The 13718-nt window shown below is 42.4% G+C and overlaps 1 protein-coding gene across 2 annotated transcripts in view; it reads right to left on the reverse strand.

Annotated features, from left to right (window-relative positions):
• Positions 1–1599: 1599 nt before the first annotated feature.
• RBKS (ribokinase) overlaps positions 1600–13718 on the reverse strand; it is an 82912-nt gene continuing 70793 nt past the window's right edge. The window contains exons 1-2 of one of the 2 annotated variants that reach the window (XR_002480748.1): positions 11350–11431; positions 1756–1773 (exon numbers count right to left, since the gene is read on the reverse strand). Coding sequence is in view for 1 of the 2 variants with exons in the window: in XM_021697542.1 (XP_021553217.1) it covers positions 1600–1773 (174 nt within the window). In the remaining variant the exon portion in view is untranslated. Of the gene's footprint in view, positions 1774–11349; positions 11432–13718 lie in introns of those variants that run through there. The other variant, XM_021697542.1, reaches the window with a different exon arrangement.

Genomic DNA, 13718 nt, shown 5'->3' on the forward strand with positions numbered 1-13718 from the left:
TTCATATAAAAGAAAGTTTCCATATGAAACTTGTGCAAGACTTTCCAGTCTGCTCCTCTTTGTACCTCATAGGAAAGGCAGAGTCACTCTCCGGAGTGATCTTGAAAAAACTCCCATGTAATAACAGAGAGGGTAACGGTGAACAGGAATAAGGGGGCCAGCCTTGTAACACAGAAAAAACCACGAGAACTTCTGTTTTGTGCTTATATAATTAGAAAAAATGCCATTGGTCCATATTCTCAAACTCCGGTCACTGAGTAGATACTGAAGCAGCATCTAGGAGTTTCTAGGAATGCTTTGGACTCCCTTTATCTTCTAGATTTCCTTTTTTTGTTTGTTTTTTTAAAGAAGAGCTATAGTGTATTTCCATAGAGCCACGGCTAGGGCTTTGGGGCATGGTACCACACAGCCAACCAGTGGAAATTCCACTAATAATCCCTAATGTTCAGGTAAGGTAAGACTGCCTTACCCAGATCCATATACTTTCTCACTCAAGCTATTGTTTCCTACAGATCTTCAGAAATACTCCGTTTTCTCCTTATCACATTTCTGACTGAATGTAGGAAGGGTCAGCTTTTATTTTGAGTTCTGCTGGTTCATATCCTACACCATTTAAAGCATTTATGTAGAAGAATGATGGTGTGCCTACCATGGCCTCAAGAAGGATGAAACCAATGTTTCAAGGTAACAGGTGTTCCCTCTCCATGGCCCAGCCTGTCTATGGAGGACATGCAAGCGTAGCTTTCTGAAATTGGAATTAGATGTAGACAGTTGTTGAGTTTCGGGGGCTTGTGGCATTAGAGTCGATCAGCTATTTTCTGGCATCTTTTGTTAAACAGCTTTGGTTCAAAGCAATAATAGGTGAGATCTTGGCTATTTTTTGGTTGAAACTATGCATAGTGGTTTTGGGTTACAAGAAAAATCCTTCACCTGGTCCTAGCTAAGCCTGCTATAAAGGGTCTGTGACATAAATGAATCGCCATTAAAAAAAAGCAAAACAACAACTTAAAATCTGGCTTAACAAATGACTTGTCTGTTCAGCACATGAGCTGAATGTGGCCCACAGGTGGTGTTTACATTTTTCAAAAATCAATTGCTGATACTTAAACATTGAAAAAATTTCAATAAACATCCAAACTTCTGGCTTCTCTCGCAAAACAGAAGCTTTGACAACACCAATGCCGAGTATCAACTGTCTCTCTTAGGAACTGCTTGAACAGTCCAATTCATGTGACCCTTCCCTTATTTAACATTCTCTGCTCGGACTCTAGACATTGTTTGTCCACAAGCCCTGCCCTGTGGTGGACATACAGCATTCATGATCTGTTGGCAAGTGAGTTTGCTGGTTCCTCATCGTGGTAGTGTTTGTACTGGTCCTGGTCATGGAATCCTTCATTTTGGTTGGCTCTTGCAAATACGTGAAAAGCGAAGAAATCATTATTATAAGAGAGTAAAGGCTGAGGATGACTTCACAAATGAACATATTTGCAAAAAAAGGAGAAGAGGATATTTTATAGTAAGCGGCTAGCTAAGAGAGGCCACTTCCCTCCCCCAAGTACATTTTATTTCCAGGTACATTTATTTTAAGGTTAGTAGCAATCAAAACAGATCAAGTGGCAGGTCTTTTTTGTACGGATAAGAAGACTGTGTTCCTGCAGCCCGGACACTGACCGCCGCGATGAAATTGGATCTCTTGAGCATTTCTTCCAAGGACAGACTTGGGTAGTAAGCCAGGTAGAAGGCCAAAGCCCCCACAAAACTGTCACCAGCGCCCTGTAATTAAAAGCACAGTTGTGGAGATAAGCATGTAATCACCTGGTGCCCAGACTGTATTTTAGAAATATTTAAGTACACCTTTTATTTTAGAAGAATTTTAGATTTACATAAAAAGTAAAAGGATAGTACACAGGTTTCCATATACCCCACATCCAGTTTTGGTAATGTCTGGAAACCTCTGGTAATGAATGAAACGGTAGTGATATTAGTTGAATTCCGTACTTTATTCGGATTTCACTAGTTCTGCTTAATGTCCTTTTTTTCTGTCCCAGGATCTCCTCCAGGATACCCTATTACATTTAGTTGTCATGTCTCCTTAGACTCCTGGGGGCTGTGACAATTTCTTGGACATTCTTTGTTTTCAATGACCTTGATAGTTTTGAGGACTGGTCAGATATTTTGTAGACTGTGCCTCAGTTGGGATCTGTTTTCCTCATAGTCAGACTGTGGTTATGGTTTTTGGGAGGAAGACCACAGAAGTGAAGTGTCATTCTCTCTTCACATATATCAAGGGTACATACTGTCAACAGGCCTTGCCACTGATAATGTTAATCTCAGTTACTCAGCTAAGGCAGCCTTTGCCAGGTTTTTCCCCTGTAAAGTTACTTTCCTCCCTCTTCATGCTGTACTCTTTGGAAGCAAGTCACTCAGTGTAGTCCACACTTAAGGGGTAGGGCAGAGTATTATTTGGAATTCTCCATGGGAAATTTGTCTCCCCCTCCCCCTCATTTATTCAGTCACCTAATTATATCTGAAGGAACTCATGGGTTTTTAAAAAATTTTTTTTATTCTTTGGGCTATAATCCAGCACTACATTATTTCATTGCTCAAATCCTTCCAGCTTTGGCCATAGGGAGCTCTTTCAGTTGGCTCCCGTATCCCTTTGACATAACCTCATTGTTTTGTTTTTTGAGTGCTTTACTTTCTGGGATATTATAAGATGCTCCAGGTTCATCTTGTATATTCTCTCTGCTTTAGTCCTAGAATTAACTGTTTCTCCATTAAAATGGATGCAGACCGTGGTGAGAGCTATTCAGATATTGTTTTCAAACTAACTATAGGGACACAACAGTTTCTTTCCCTTTTCTCTGAAGCTCCAAAGGTCTGAGTTGGTAAAGTACATATATGGATCCATAGAAATAGAAAACACCAAAGAAAGTCTGTTGACTTCCGCCTCAGGTGGGGTAATACATGTGTTCACCTAACAAAAATCATTCTGGTATTTAATAGCTTTGAGATTCATTTTCTAGTTTTTCCCAGTTTGTTGTTCCTTATACCCAAGGATTTTCATAACAAATCTTGAGGCTATACTTCAGGCTTCATGAAGAGTCTTGCCATGAAACATTGGTCCAGTTGCAACTGAAGTTTTAAGGAGCTATATGCCCAGGACAGTGATGGGTGCTAGCAAAGGGGTAGAATCCACTGTGGATTAAATGCTAAGTAGTGTGGCAGAGTTTATAAATGCTGTTGGATCCTCAGAAAGAGTTTGAAGACAGCCTCCCTGTAGAAGGGAGTTCTTATAGATGAGGCAGATTATAGAGAAGGAAGGCCTCAAGGAACAAAGACACAGGAGGAGGAAGGAACAGAATGAGCTCATGAGACAGTGAATGGCTTTAAGGAGAATGACATTTCCCCTTGTTTACACAGATAAAGCAGTCAGTATTAAACTTGCCAAGGAGTCATAGTAACGCAGGTGTGAATTCAACACTTTCCTTCCTCCCATAAATGTTTTCTAAGTGCCCAAAATGTGTCAGGCACCATGCTAGATGCTTTGCAATTGTTTGTATCAGTCTTTCCTGACGGAAACAATGGAGAAAGAGAGACAGGGCTCTTGCCCTCCATTAGTTTACAGCAGAGCAATGCAACAGTGCTAATATTTGGTTTTCTTATTTACAAGGAATGGGGGCAGTATTTTTTCCTTTATGTATCTTTTATATTATTGCTTAAGCTTATTGTTATAAGCTTATATTTTTCAAAAAAAGAAAAGAGAATAAAAATACTTCATGAACAGTAAGTCATGTTTCTGTACCTCTCTCACCTTTATCTTGTGGCCTGACCAGAGCAAAGGCACAGGGCTGAGGGGAAACATTCTAGCATCACTGCCAGAAATCAGTTTTATATATTCCTGTTGGCTAGTGGGGTATTTAGTTGCAGACAAGATTTTTAAGAAAGTATAAAAAGCATTGTACTTATATCTGAAAGACTATTGAAATTGCTTCCCATTATAGCCAAAGCCAGGGAAACACAGTGTTTGGTGGAACTGTGTGTGCTGGAAGCATTATTTAGGCAACAGTGATTTTCACAACTTGATTTCCTTTCATTCTTAGTGCTACACACTGTGTTCGTAGAGACTGCAAAGGTGCAGAAAAAAGGAAATTCAAAAAAATAAAGACAAAACAGATCAATATTCCTCATGAACTTAGATGCAAAAACCTTAAAAAAATTTAGTAAACTCTGTGTGTGTGTGCGTGTGTGTGTGCGCGTGCACGCATCTCATGACTAATAGGGTTTATCCCAGGAATGTAAGATTAACTTTAAAACTAATTACATTTAGGGGCGCCTGGGTGGCTCAGTCGTTAAGTGTCTGCCTTTGGCTCAGGTCATGATCCCAGGGTCCTGGGATAGAGCCCCACATCAGGCTCCCTGCTCTGCAGGAAGCCTGCTTCTCCCTCACCCACTTCTGCTGCTTGTGTTCCCCCTCTCGCTGTGTCTCTTTCTGTCAAATAAATAAATAAAATCTTAAAAAAAAAAAACAACTAATTACATTTAAAACTAACATTAAAAAAATCAATATAGTTCACTAAATTAAAAACCTTATGATAATTTTAGTAGAAGCAGAAAAAACATTTGAAAACATTCTACATCCATTTATAATAAAAATCCAGCAAATTTGAAATAGAAGGTATAACTTGATTTTCTTGATAAAGGGCGTTTATTAAAAATCCACAGTTAGCATCATACTTAATGAGAAAGATTGAATGATTTTCCCTTGATACTGGAAACAAATCAAGGATGTCTGTACTCATTACTTCTGTTTGACATCACACTGGATTGTTGGCCAGTGCAATAAGAAAAGAAAAAAAGAAAAGGCAAGCAGATTTGAAAGGAAGAAGTAAAACTCTTTCTTAGCTGATGGCATAAAAAATCCTAAGAAATCCAGCAAAAAAGCTACTAGAAATAGTAGATTTAGCAAGGTCACAGGACACAAAGTCAATATAAAAAAATCAATTGTATTTGTATATAGTAGCAATGAACAGTAAAAAAATCTAAATTATCAAAATATACCACTACAATTAGCATAAAAATGTGAAGTATTTAGGGTTAAATGAATCTGTGCAATATGAATGAATATGTGCAAGATTTATACACTCTTACTATGGAAAGTAAAAGAGATTAATGAAAACAAATAAATGGTGAAATAAACCATTTTCATAAATAGGGAAACTCAATAGTGTTAACACGTAAATTCTTCCTAAACTGATGTATAGATTCAGTGTAATTCCAATAAAAAAATCCCAGTTAGAAATTTTTAGAAATTGGTAAACTGATTTCTAAAATTTACATGGAAATACAAAGGACCTAGAATAGATAAAACAATTTTGAAAAAGAACAAAGTTGGAGGATGTAAACTGATTTCAAGACTTACCATAAGATATAGTAATCAGACAGTGAGATATTGATGGAAAGATAGACACTGTAGATCACTTCAACAGAAAGAGAGTCTGTGAATAGACCAGCAACTTATTTTTAACAAGGTAATTCAGTGGAGGGAAGGATAGCTTTTTCAACAAATGATGAAGAAATGGATATCCATATGGAAAAACATGATACTTCACACCATACACAAAAATTAACTCCAAATGGGCCACAGACCCAAATATAAGGGTTAAAACAACAAAACACCTAGAAGAAAATAGAGGAGAAAATCTTTGTAACCCTGTGTTAGGCAGATTTCTTAGGATACCAAATGCACAAAACACTTAAAAAACTGATGAATTTGACTTTATCAAAATTTAAAACTTTTTTCCTTTAAAAGAATGCCAAAAAACAAGCCATGAACTGGGAGAAAATATTGGTAAAACATATATCTGATGGGGCACCTGGGTGGCTCAGTCGGTTAAGTGTCTGATTTTGGTTCAGGTCATGATCTCAGAGTTCTGGGATTGAGCCCTGTGTCAGGCTCCATGCTCAGCTGGAAGTCTGCTTGTCCCCTGCCCTCTCCCTCTCCCTGCCCCCTGCTCATTCTCTCTCTCTCTCTCTCAAATAAATAATTACTAAAATCTTAAACCCATATATCTGAGAGAGCATTCTTAATATTTCAATAGTGCAACCCCAAAAGACAAAAACCCCATTAAAAATAAGCAAAAGATTTGAACAGAGACTTCATCAAAGAAGACAGACAATGGCAAATAAGTATATAAAAAGATGTTCAACATCATTAAACGTTAGGTAAGTGCAGATTAAAAACACACTGAGATAATACTACATACGCATTAGGAAGGCTAAATTAAACAAGCTGAAAATACTGACTTTTGTTCCAGTGGAACAACTGGAATTCTTATCTGTTGCGGGAATGCAAAATGATACAGACACTTTGGGAAATAGTTTTGGCAGTTTCTTACATTATTCAGCAAACACTTATCATATAGCCTAGCAGTTCTCCTCTTAGGTATTAATGTAAGAGGAATGGAAACATATGCACATAAAGATTTACATGTGAATGTTTATAGGAGCTTTGTGATCGCTCCAAGTTGGAAACGATCCAGATGTCCTTGAATGGATGAATGTGGTACATCCATAGAGTGGAACACTACTTAGCAACAGAAAGGAACAAATTGCTAATGCAACATGGATGAATCTCAAAAGCATTATCTTAAGTGAAAGAAGCCAGACACAAAAGACTACATACTATCTTGTATGATTTCATTTATATGAAATTCTAGAAAAGTCAAAAGTATATCAACAAAAAGCAGACCAGGGGCTGGAGGAGATCAACTTCACAGGGGCTGCACAGGGAACTTTCTGGAGTGATAGAAAGTTCTGTAATTATGATTGGTGGTTAAATTACTCTATGTTTGTCAAAACTCATTGAATCATACACTTAAAATGGGTGAAATCTATGTCTGAAAATGATATTTCAATAAAGCTGATTTTTATATAGGCGGGGGGGGGGGGGGGGGGGGGGCACTGAGTCATGAAGGAGTGTAATGTAAGTTTTGAAAACTTTGGCAATATCTAAGTGCCCTCAGCTTATTGCTGATTAAAGTGTATGGTTGGGATAATTTTTGAGACTTACTATGGGCCAGGGTTAATTAAGTGTTATGATTGGCATATAGGAACCTAGCAGGCCTTTTATCATGAGCCCTAATTCCACCTCCGTTCTTCTACTATAGATGTTTCTCTTCTAGCGGTGGGGCTTTGAAGTCAGATAGATTCGTATTTGAATCTTGGCTTTGCCACTTACTAGCTCTGTGACATTGGGAAAACTAATGTAAATTCTCTGTGAGTTTTCTATAAATAATGGAACGATTAATATCTCATAGGGCTTTTGTGAATCTGTCATTCCTTGCTTCTCAGTTTTCTTACCCCAATTCAGTTCACAGAACTCATGTTGCTACTTTTTTTTTTTTTTTAAGATTTATTTATTTGACAGAGACACAGCGAGAGAGGGAACACAAGCAGGGGGAGTGGGAGAGGGAGAAGCAGGCTTCCTGCTGAGCAGAGAGCCCGAAGCGGGGCTCGATCCCAGGACCCTGGGATCATGACCTGAGCCGAAGGCAGACGCTTAACGACTGAGCCACCCAGGCGCCCCTCATGTTGCTACTTTAACTTAACCTTTCCACCTCACTCCCCTATTCATTCCATCGCCCTGCCCTTCCCCCACCCCACTTTGTGCTGCCACGCCCCCCCTTTCTGTGTCCAGTCATGAAGTATGATCATGCCACTCTTCTTTACCTTCTCATGTCTTCCTGCAAAACCCCTTTCCTTTCTTTAGAAGGGCCTGTTCCCTTGTGTCTTCTCAGGGTATCTCATTTTGCCCCAGCTAGTTAAAAACACTTTGATAACCTATGTGTTCAACCAAAAATCCCATAAAAAGTTCAGTTTTCTATTTCCTGTCTGCCTTTGTAAATAGTGGGCTGTAGGTTAAATGTTCAAGTCCACATAAAAAATCTGCGTGCAATGAGGTTGACCCATCCACAAATGCAGAAGTGATGTATAGAAGGGATGGATAAGAGATAAGTTGTTAACAATCACTTGTAAATTTATGAAGAATCCATGAATCTGGGGTGCCTGGGTGGTGCAGTCAGTTAAGCATCTGACTCTTGGTTTTGGCTCAGGTCGTGATCTTGGGGTTGTGAGATCGAGCCCCAAGTCAGGTTCTGTGCTCAATGTGGAGCCTACTTGGGACTCCCTCACCCTCCGCCCCTCTCCCACCCCTGAATAAATAAATCTTTAAAAAAAAAATGAACTCACGAGTGTATACTGATTTTAAATAGATAAATGAAAAAATAAATAATGTAGAAGGGAAAACTCTTCTTAAAGTAGAATGCCAATTAGTAAATACAGAAGTTTGAAAAATCACTTGTAGCCGTCAACTGATTCAGGCAAGAATCATCAATGGATGCTTTTAAAACTGCTGGATAAAGGTTTGATGAGGATACAATATTTATAAGTTTGAAAGTATCTCCATAGAGATGGCCTATTCATAACAGATAATGGTCTAGCGGAGAAACCTGGGGGACACCACCTTGACCAAGTGAGCAACATACCAATAATGAGACAAACTGCCATCGCATGCTCCCCGATGTGGGGCCTTGACAAGGACATAATGTCACTTATGTGGTATTCCTGCCTAAAACACGTTACCTAACTCAGATCATGGGGAAGCACTGGACAAACCTAAATGGAGAAAAATTCTATGAAAGAGTAAACTTGTGATTTTCAAAAAATATCAATATCATGAAAGACAAGGCTGAGGACCTGTTTCCTATTAAAGGAGCTAAAAGAGCATGACAATTAAATGCCATACAAACTCTTGGATTGCCTCCTGGACCAAAAAAATTATAAAAAACACTTTTGAGACATTATTGGACTGTGCATAAAAGATTATTTCAGTGTTAAATTTCCTGAATTTGATAATTATATTGTAGTTTTGTTACGTCCTTGTTCTCAGGATGTCTCTCCCGAAGTAGTAAGAGGTGAAGAGTCATGATGTCTGCAACTTACTCTCAAATGACTCATCCAAAAAAAAGTGTATTTATGTACTTTGAGAGGCAGCAGTAAAACAAATGTGACAAAATGCTAATCACTGGTGAAACTCTGCAGGGTATATAGGCCTACGACAACTTGTCAGTTTTACTTAGATAAGCAAACATTTTCAAGTTTTTAATACAAGTTGATTTTCAAAACTTCTTTAGTAAAATTTCATCAGTCGCTTTGTGAATTTACGAAGGAGCCAATTTCATCCTCTGAATAATTTTCCTTTCTCTTAATTCAATTAAGTGGACATCGACTCCAAGCTGGGGTGAACTGAACTGAGAGATGCTCCTCCCTGCATTGAGAATCCCCGTCTCGTCATCTCATCCAGTTTCCCTTTCAGCGAAGGACTAGGCAGTGACATCCCCCTGCAGGTCAAGGGGACTGGGAGGAACTTTCCGGCCATGACAGTGACTGCAGAAAAACTGAGGTCTGAGATGTTAGGGGCTGCCACCATGGTGATAGTGTCTGGTGCCTCATACCAGGACTGCAACTGGGCTGTTGTTTCAACCAAGAACCAAGAACCTCGACTGAGGTGACACCCATATGTTGAAGTCTTATGAGAAGTCAGAAATCTTGTCCAGTTCTTTCCTTGACTCTTCAGAGTTACACAACCCTTATACAATACGTGCTCATATACAGTATATGCTCAGTCAAGGACTGCCGACGGGCCACTTCTCAGCCGCCCTGGTCTCAGGTGGGGTGGTGGTGGTGGTGGGTGTTGCATGTTCTTCTTTACAAAGAGGGCAGCTGTTGGGCCTCTAAGTCCCAAAACACAGAGAAGTAGGAAAGCCCTTGGAGGACAGGGGCCTTCAACTCAGAACCATAAAGACCAGCAAAGGCTACCTTGAAAATCACATTATATCCCAAGATGGAAAAGCTCTTTGAAATTTAAGCATGAAAGGTGTGGAAAAGTAAGTACTACTTAACCTTCACAGAGGAGTGGAAGGGTAAGGAAGGGAGTGAACGTTTATTGTTTGCTCTGCATCAGGAAGCAGCAAAGCTGGGTGCTTACATACACACCCAAGACATTTCATCTTTACAACCACAGCCCCCTGACCCCTGCAACCCTTGTGGGGACCGAATCTTAGAGACATGAAATAATTTATCCGGGGTCACATGGCTGGTAAGTGGCAGTTTGCATCCAGACCCAACTGATTTCCATGTTCTGTTCACATTACACCACAGAGCAACTGTTTGTGGGAAGCAGGGAGAGAGGGGAGAAGGAAGGAAATCACCAAGTTAGGAAACAGCTTTCTCCCTTCTATCTCCTATTCCTTTGTCCCTCCCTCAGGCCACGGTACTGGGGGCTGTGTTTTGTCAGGCCTACAGTCTGGGACAGTCTGAAAACTCTTTGAGGGCAGAGGCCCTATCTCTGTCCCCTCTGTCTCTCCTACTGCCTCACCCACTGCTTTGAGTTGACCTGCCCTGTTGGACCTAGTTCCATTGTGTTCTCTTCCAAGGTGGCCAGAGGACTCGCTGAACTACATGTGACTTTCTTTTGTGTCAGTGAAAGTGGAGGTTAGGTTGCCACAGCCCAGAGTTACTTGAGATTCATTCTCATTGTTGAATCTATTTATATCACAAGGCTTTCAAGTGCCAATAAATTCCTCGGCTGTTGATTCACATCTTCAGTATAACTATTTTTATACGTCGGTATGCTTTTTTTTAATGGAAAGTGCTTTAAAAGTGGAAGCTGCATTGTATCACTTTGATTTTCCTGTAAGGAAAGTACTTTCCAATCAATCATTCTTGGAATAATGGAACAGTTCTCATTGATACAACATGATGGTTTTAACCTTTTACTGAAAATTATTTCTGTGCCAGAAGGGGTGATGGCATAATTCATCTTTCTTCCATAAAAATACCCAGGTGGTTACTATTCGCTGCCTTCGCACAGTGATATCCTCTTAAGGAAGAGCCGCTCTTACAGGATGGACGGGGCCTTCACACTCCTGGGTTTGGAGAAGTCCTGGTGTGTGGCACTTGCGGAGGCAAGTGGACTATGAGTGGAGTGAAAAGACAGCAAAACACGCCCGGCCTACCTGCGCCCTCCAGGGGGGCTGGGCAGGGGGAAGGGCCCAGGCGCTCTGCGGCGCTGGTGGGGTAGGGAGCATGACACTCAGGTGCAGCTAGCGAGAGGCCCCCCAGGGGAGCATCTGCGAGGTGGGAGCTCCTGAGGGCAGCACCCTAGAGTTGGGGTGTGGGTTTGGGGTGGGCAACTTCTGCCCCAGAGCCTGAGGCATTCTTGCCCTCAGGAGGTTGTTACTTATTTCCCTTGTCCTCCCCGTCGGACTGTCCCACCCCGTCACCTACCAGCTCACTTCCAGTCTCTCAGGGCTCCCCTCTGTTGAAGAGAAATGGGCGCGCACTGACGAACCTCATGGAGCTGGTGCTGTCCCAGCAGAGCACGCCCACGTGTTGATGCAAGTCCAAGTGGGCCAAGTTAACTCTTTCGTCTGAGCTTCTGCACAGTCAGGCTCTTGGCTGGGTGCTGTGCCTACCGTGGCCTTGATTTCACAAGACCCCGTGGAGAGGTGGGTGTGGTTGGGGCCCCGGGATTCAAGGTGGCACTGCACCAGGGTGCCCAGGTGAGGGGGGCACTGTGGTCTGCAGGCCATGCTCAGCTCATCACACTGTGCGCCTGGCCAAAGGGGCACCTTCTTCTAATTTGCACTAAGCGCCCCAGAGGTTGGCAGCAACACTGGAGGGTCCTGATTTTAAAACTGAGGAACTAGGATTCGAGGAGGTTAAGTAACTTGCCCGAGGGAAGAATAAAGGTGGTAAAGGGCAGTCAGGAGCTGTACCAAGGTCATCTGTGTAGAAATCCAGCAACAGAGCAGGTGGAGAAGCTATTTTGGGAAAGAAAGATTGGGCTTTTGGCTAAGGCTTGAATTTTCCTATTTCCCCGTGGGAAGGCTTAGGTTTTCTATAGCACTGAAGAATGACGGGGATGACAGAGTGAAGACGGTGAATGTCTAATGCTGTCCCTCTGTACGGGGACCCACTTTCCTCCGTGTGCTTGGAGCAGGAGTAGAGAAGAGACTGTGACCTTGCGTTGCCCTCGTCAGGTGTGGGGGAGAGTGGAAGTGCAAAGAAAGCTAAGGTTTTAGGAAACACCACCTCCGATGAACAGCCAGTTAGTCTAACCGGGTTAAGGAAAGAGGAGAGGTCAGGAGGGAGTCTACAGGTCAGAAGGAAACAGAGGGAACTAAGGGCAGTGGGAAGTGAGATAAGAGGTGAGAGAGCTGGTTGTGCCCAGAGAGCAGGATGTGAGGTGTACTCCCATATAATGGAAGCCATGCAGGTATTAACCATTTCCTGGGCAGTCTCATGGAAGTGGGAGGTGAAGAGTCACTGGAAATGAGGGCATCTGGGAACTATGAGACTCAGTGATGGTTCACCCTCGTGGCACTGAAGTCATCTGACAGGATGGCAGCAGTGGGGTGGAGAGAAAAATGGTGATGTAGATAAACAGAACGGTCAGGCAAGGAGGTCAAGGCATCGTAAGTGAATTGCATGAGGCTCGAAGATACAGGAATCTCTACAGGAGGGTAGATGAGGGATGGCTGGAGGCTGCAGCAAACGGGCTTTGGGATAGGAGCAGCTTTGACCTGCGAAGGCTTTCTGGAGAGTTAAGGATGTAAAGGAGCTTATGATGAGGAATAAGACAGCCGGGGCGGGGTGGGGCGGGGGGACTGGGGCTTCAGTGGAATATTCAGGAGGGAGAGAAGCACAGAGCAGCAAGGGACTCTCCTGGGTTCCGTGTCTCTGACTTTCCTTCGTCTCTATCATGGGGCCCTTTCCCTTCTCCTGCCCTAACAATATTGGCATTCCCTTGGCTTCCGTCCTTGGCCCACTGTCCTTCTCATTCCCCATAATTTCCAGGGGGGTCTCTACTGCTGTGCAGTTACAGTTTCAACTGCTATGAACACGATGAGTCCCAAGTCAGTATCTTCAGCACACACTCTCCTCTGTCTTCGGATTCGGGTATCCAACTGTCCATGAGTCTGCTCGACCAGGCTCATGTCCCCTGCGGGCAACTCTAACTCGGCATGCCCCAAATGAACTCGCACCTCTGCCTGAACACGGGGCCCCTTATCTTTCCCACACTGGAAGTCTGGGGGTCTTCCGGATATTGCCCTCCCACAGAACGAATTATTCACCGGTTGCCAAGTTTAAATCCTAAATATTTCTCAAATCTGTCCTCTCATCTCCATCCCTCCTCCCATCACCCTACTTCATGCTCACATCACCTCTAGAGGATGGCATTAACTCCCTGACTAGTCTGGCCCCTTCCAACCCAGCCTCCACACTGCTGTAAATCTGGCCACTTTACCTCCATGCCTAAAGCCCTTTGAATGCTTCTCATCTTCCTTAGGATACAATTTTAGCTCTTCAGCATGGCGCATGAGGCTCCCTAGCACACTTGCCTAGTTTCATCTCTCACCTCTTCCTATTCACCTGTGGAAACTTGGGTCTTCATTCACGCAAATATCTCGCTTGGACTCTTCCCTAGACTAACTCCTACTCATCTTCTAAGACTCCACTGAGGTATTAACTAGTCATCACATATTTACTGACTGGCACCACATTTAAAGCACGGTGTCTTCCCCGATCCCAGGAGTCTGGGGAGGTACCCTCGGGCATGCTCCTGCCCTCCTCCTTGGCCTTCATCCCTTCAG

Source organism: Neomonachus schauinslandi, chromosome 10 (genome assembly GCF_002201575.2).
Source record: "Neomonachus schauinslandi chromosome 10, ASM220157v2, whole genome shotgun sequence".
Classification (NCBI taxonomy): domain Eukaryota; kingdom Metazoa; phylum Chordata; class Mammalia; order Carnivora; family Phocidae; genus Neomonachus; species Neomonachus schauinslandi.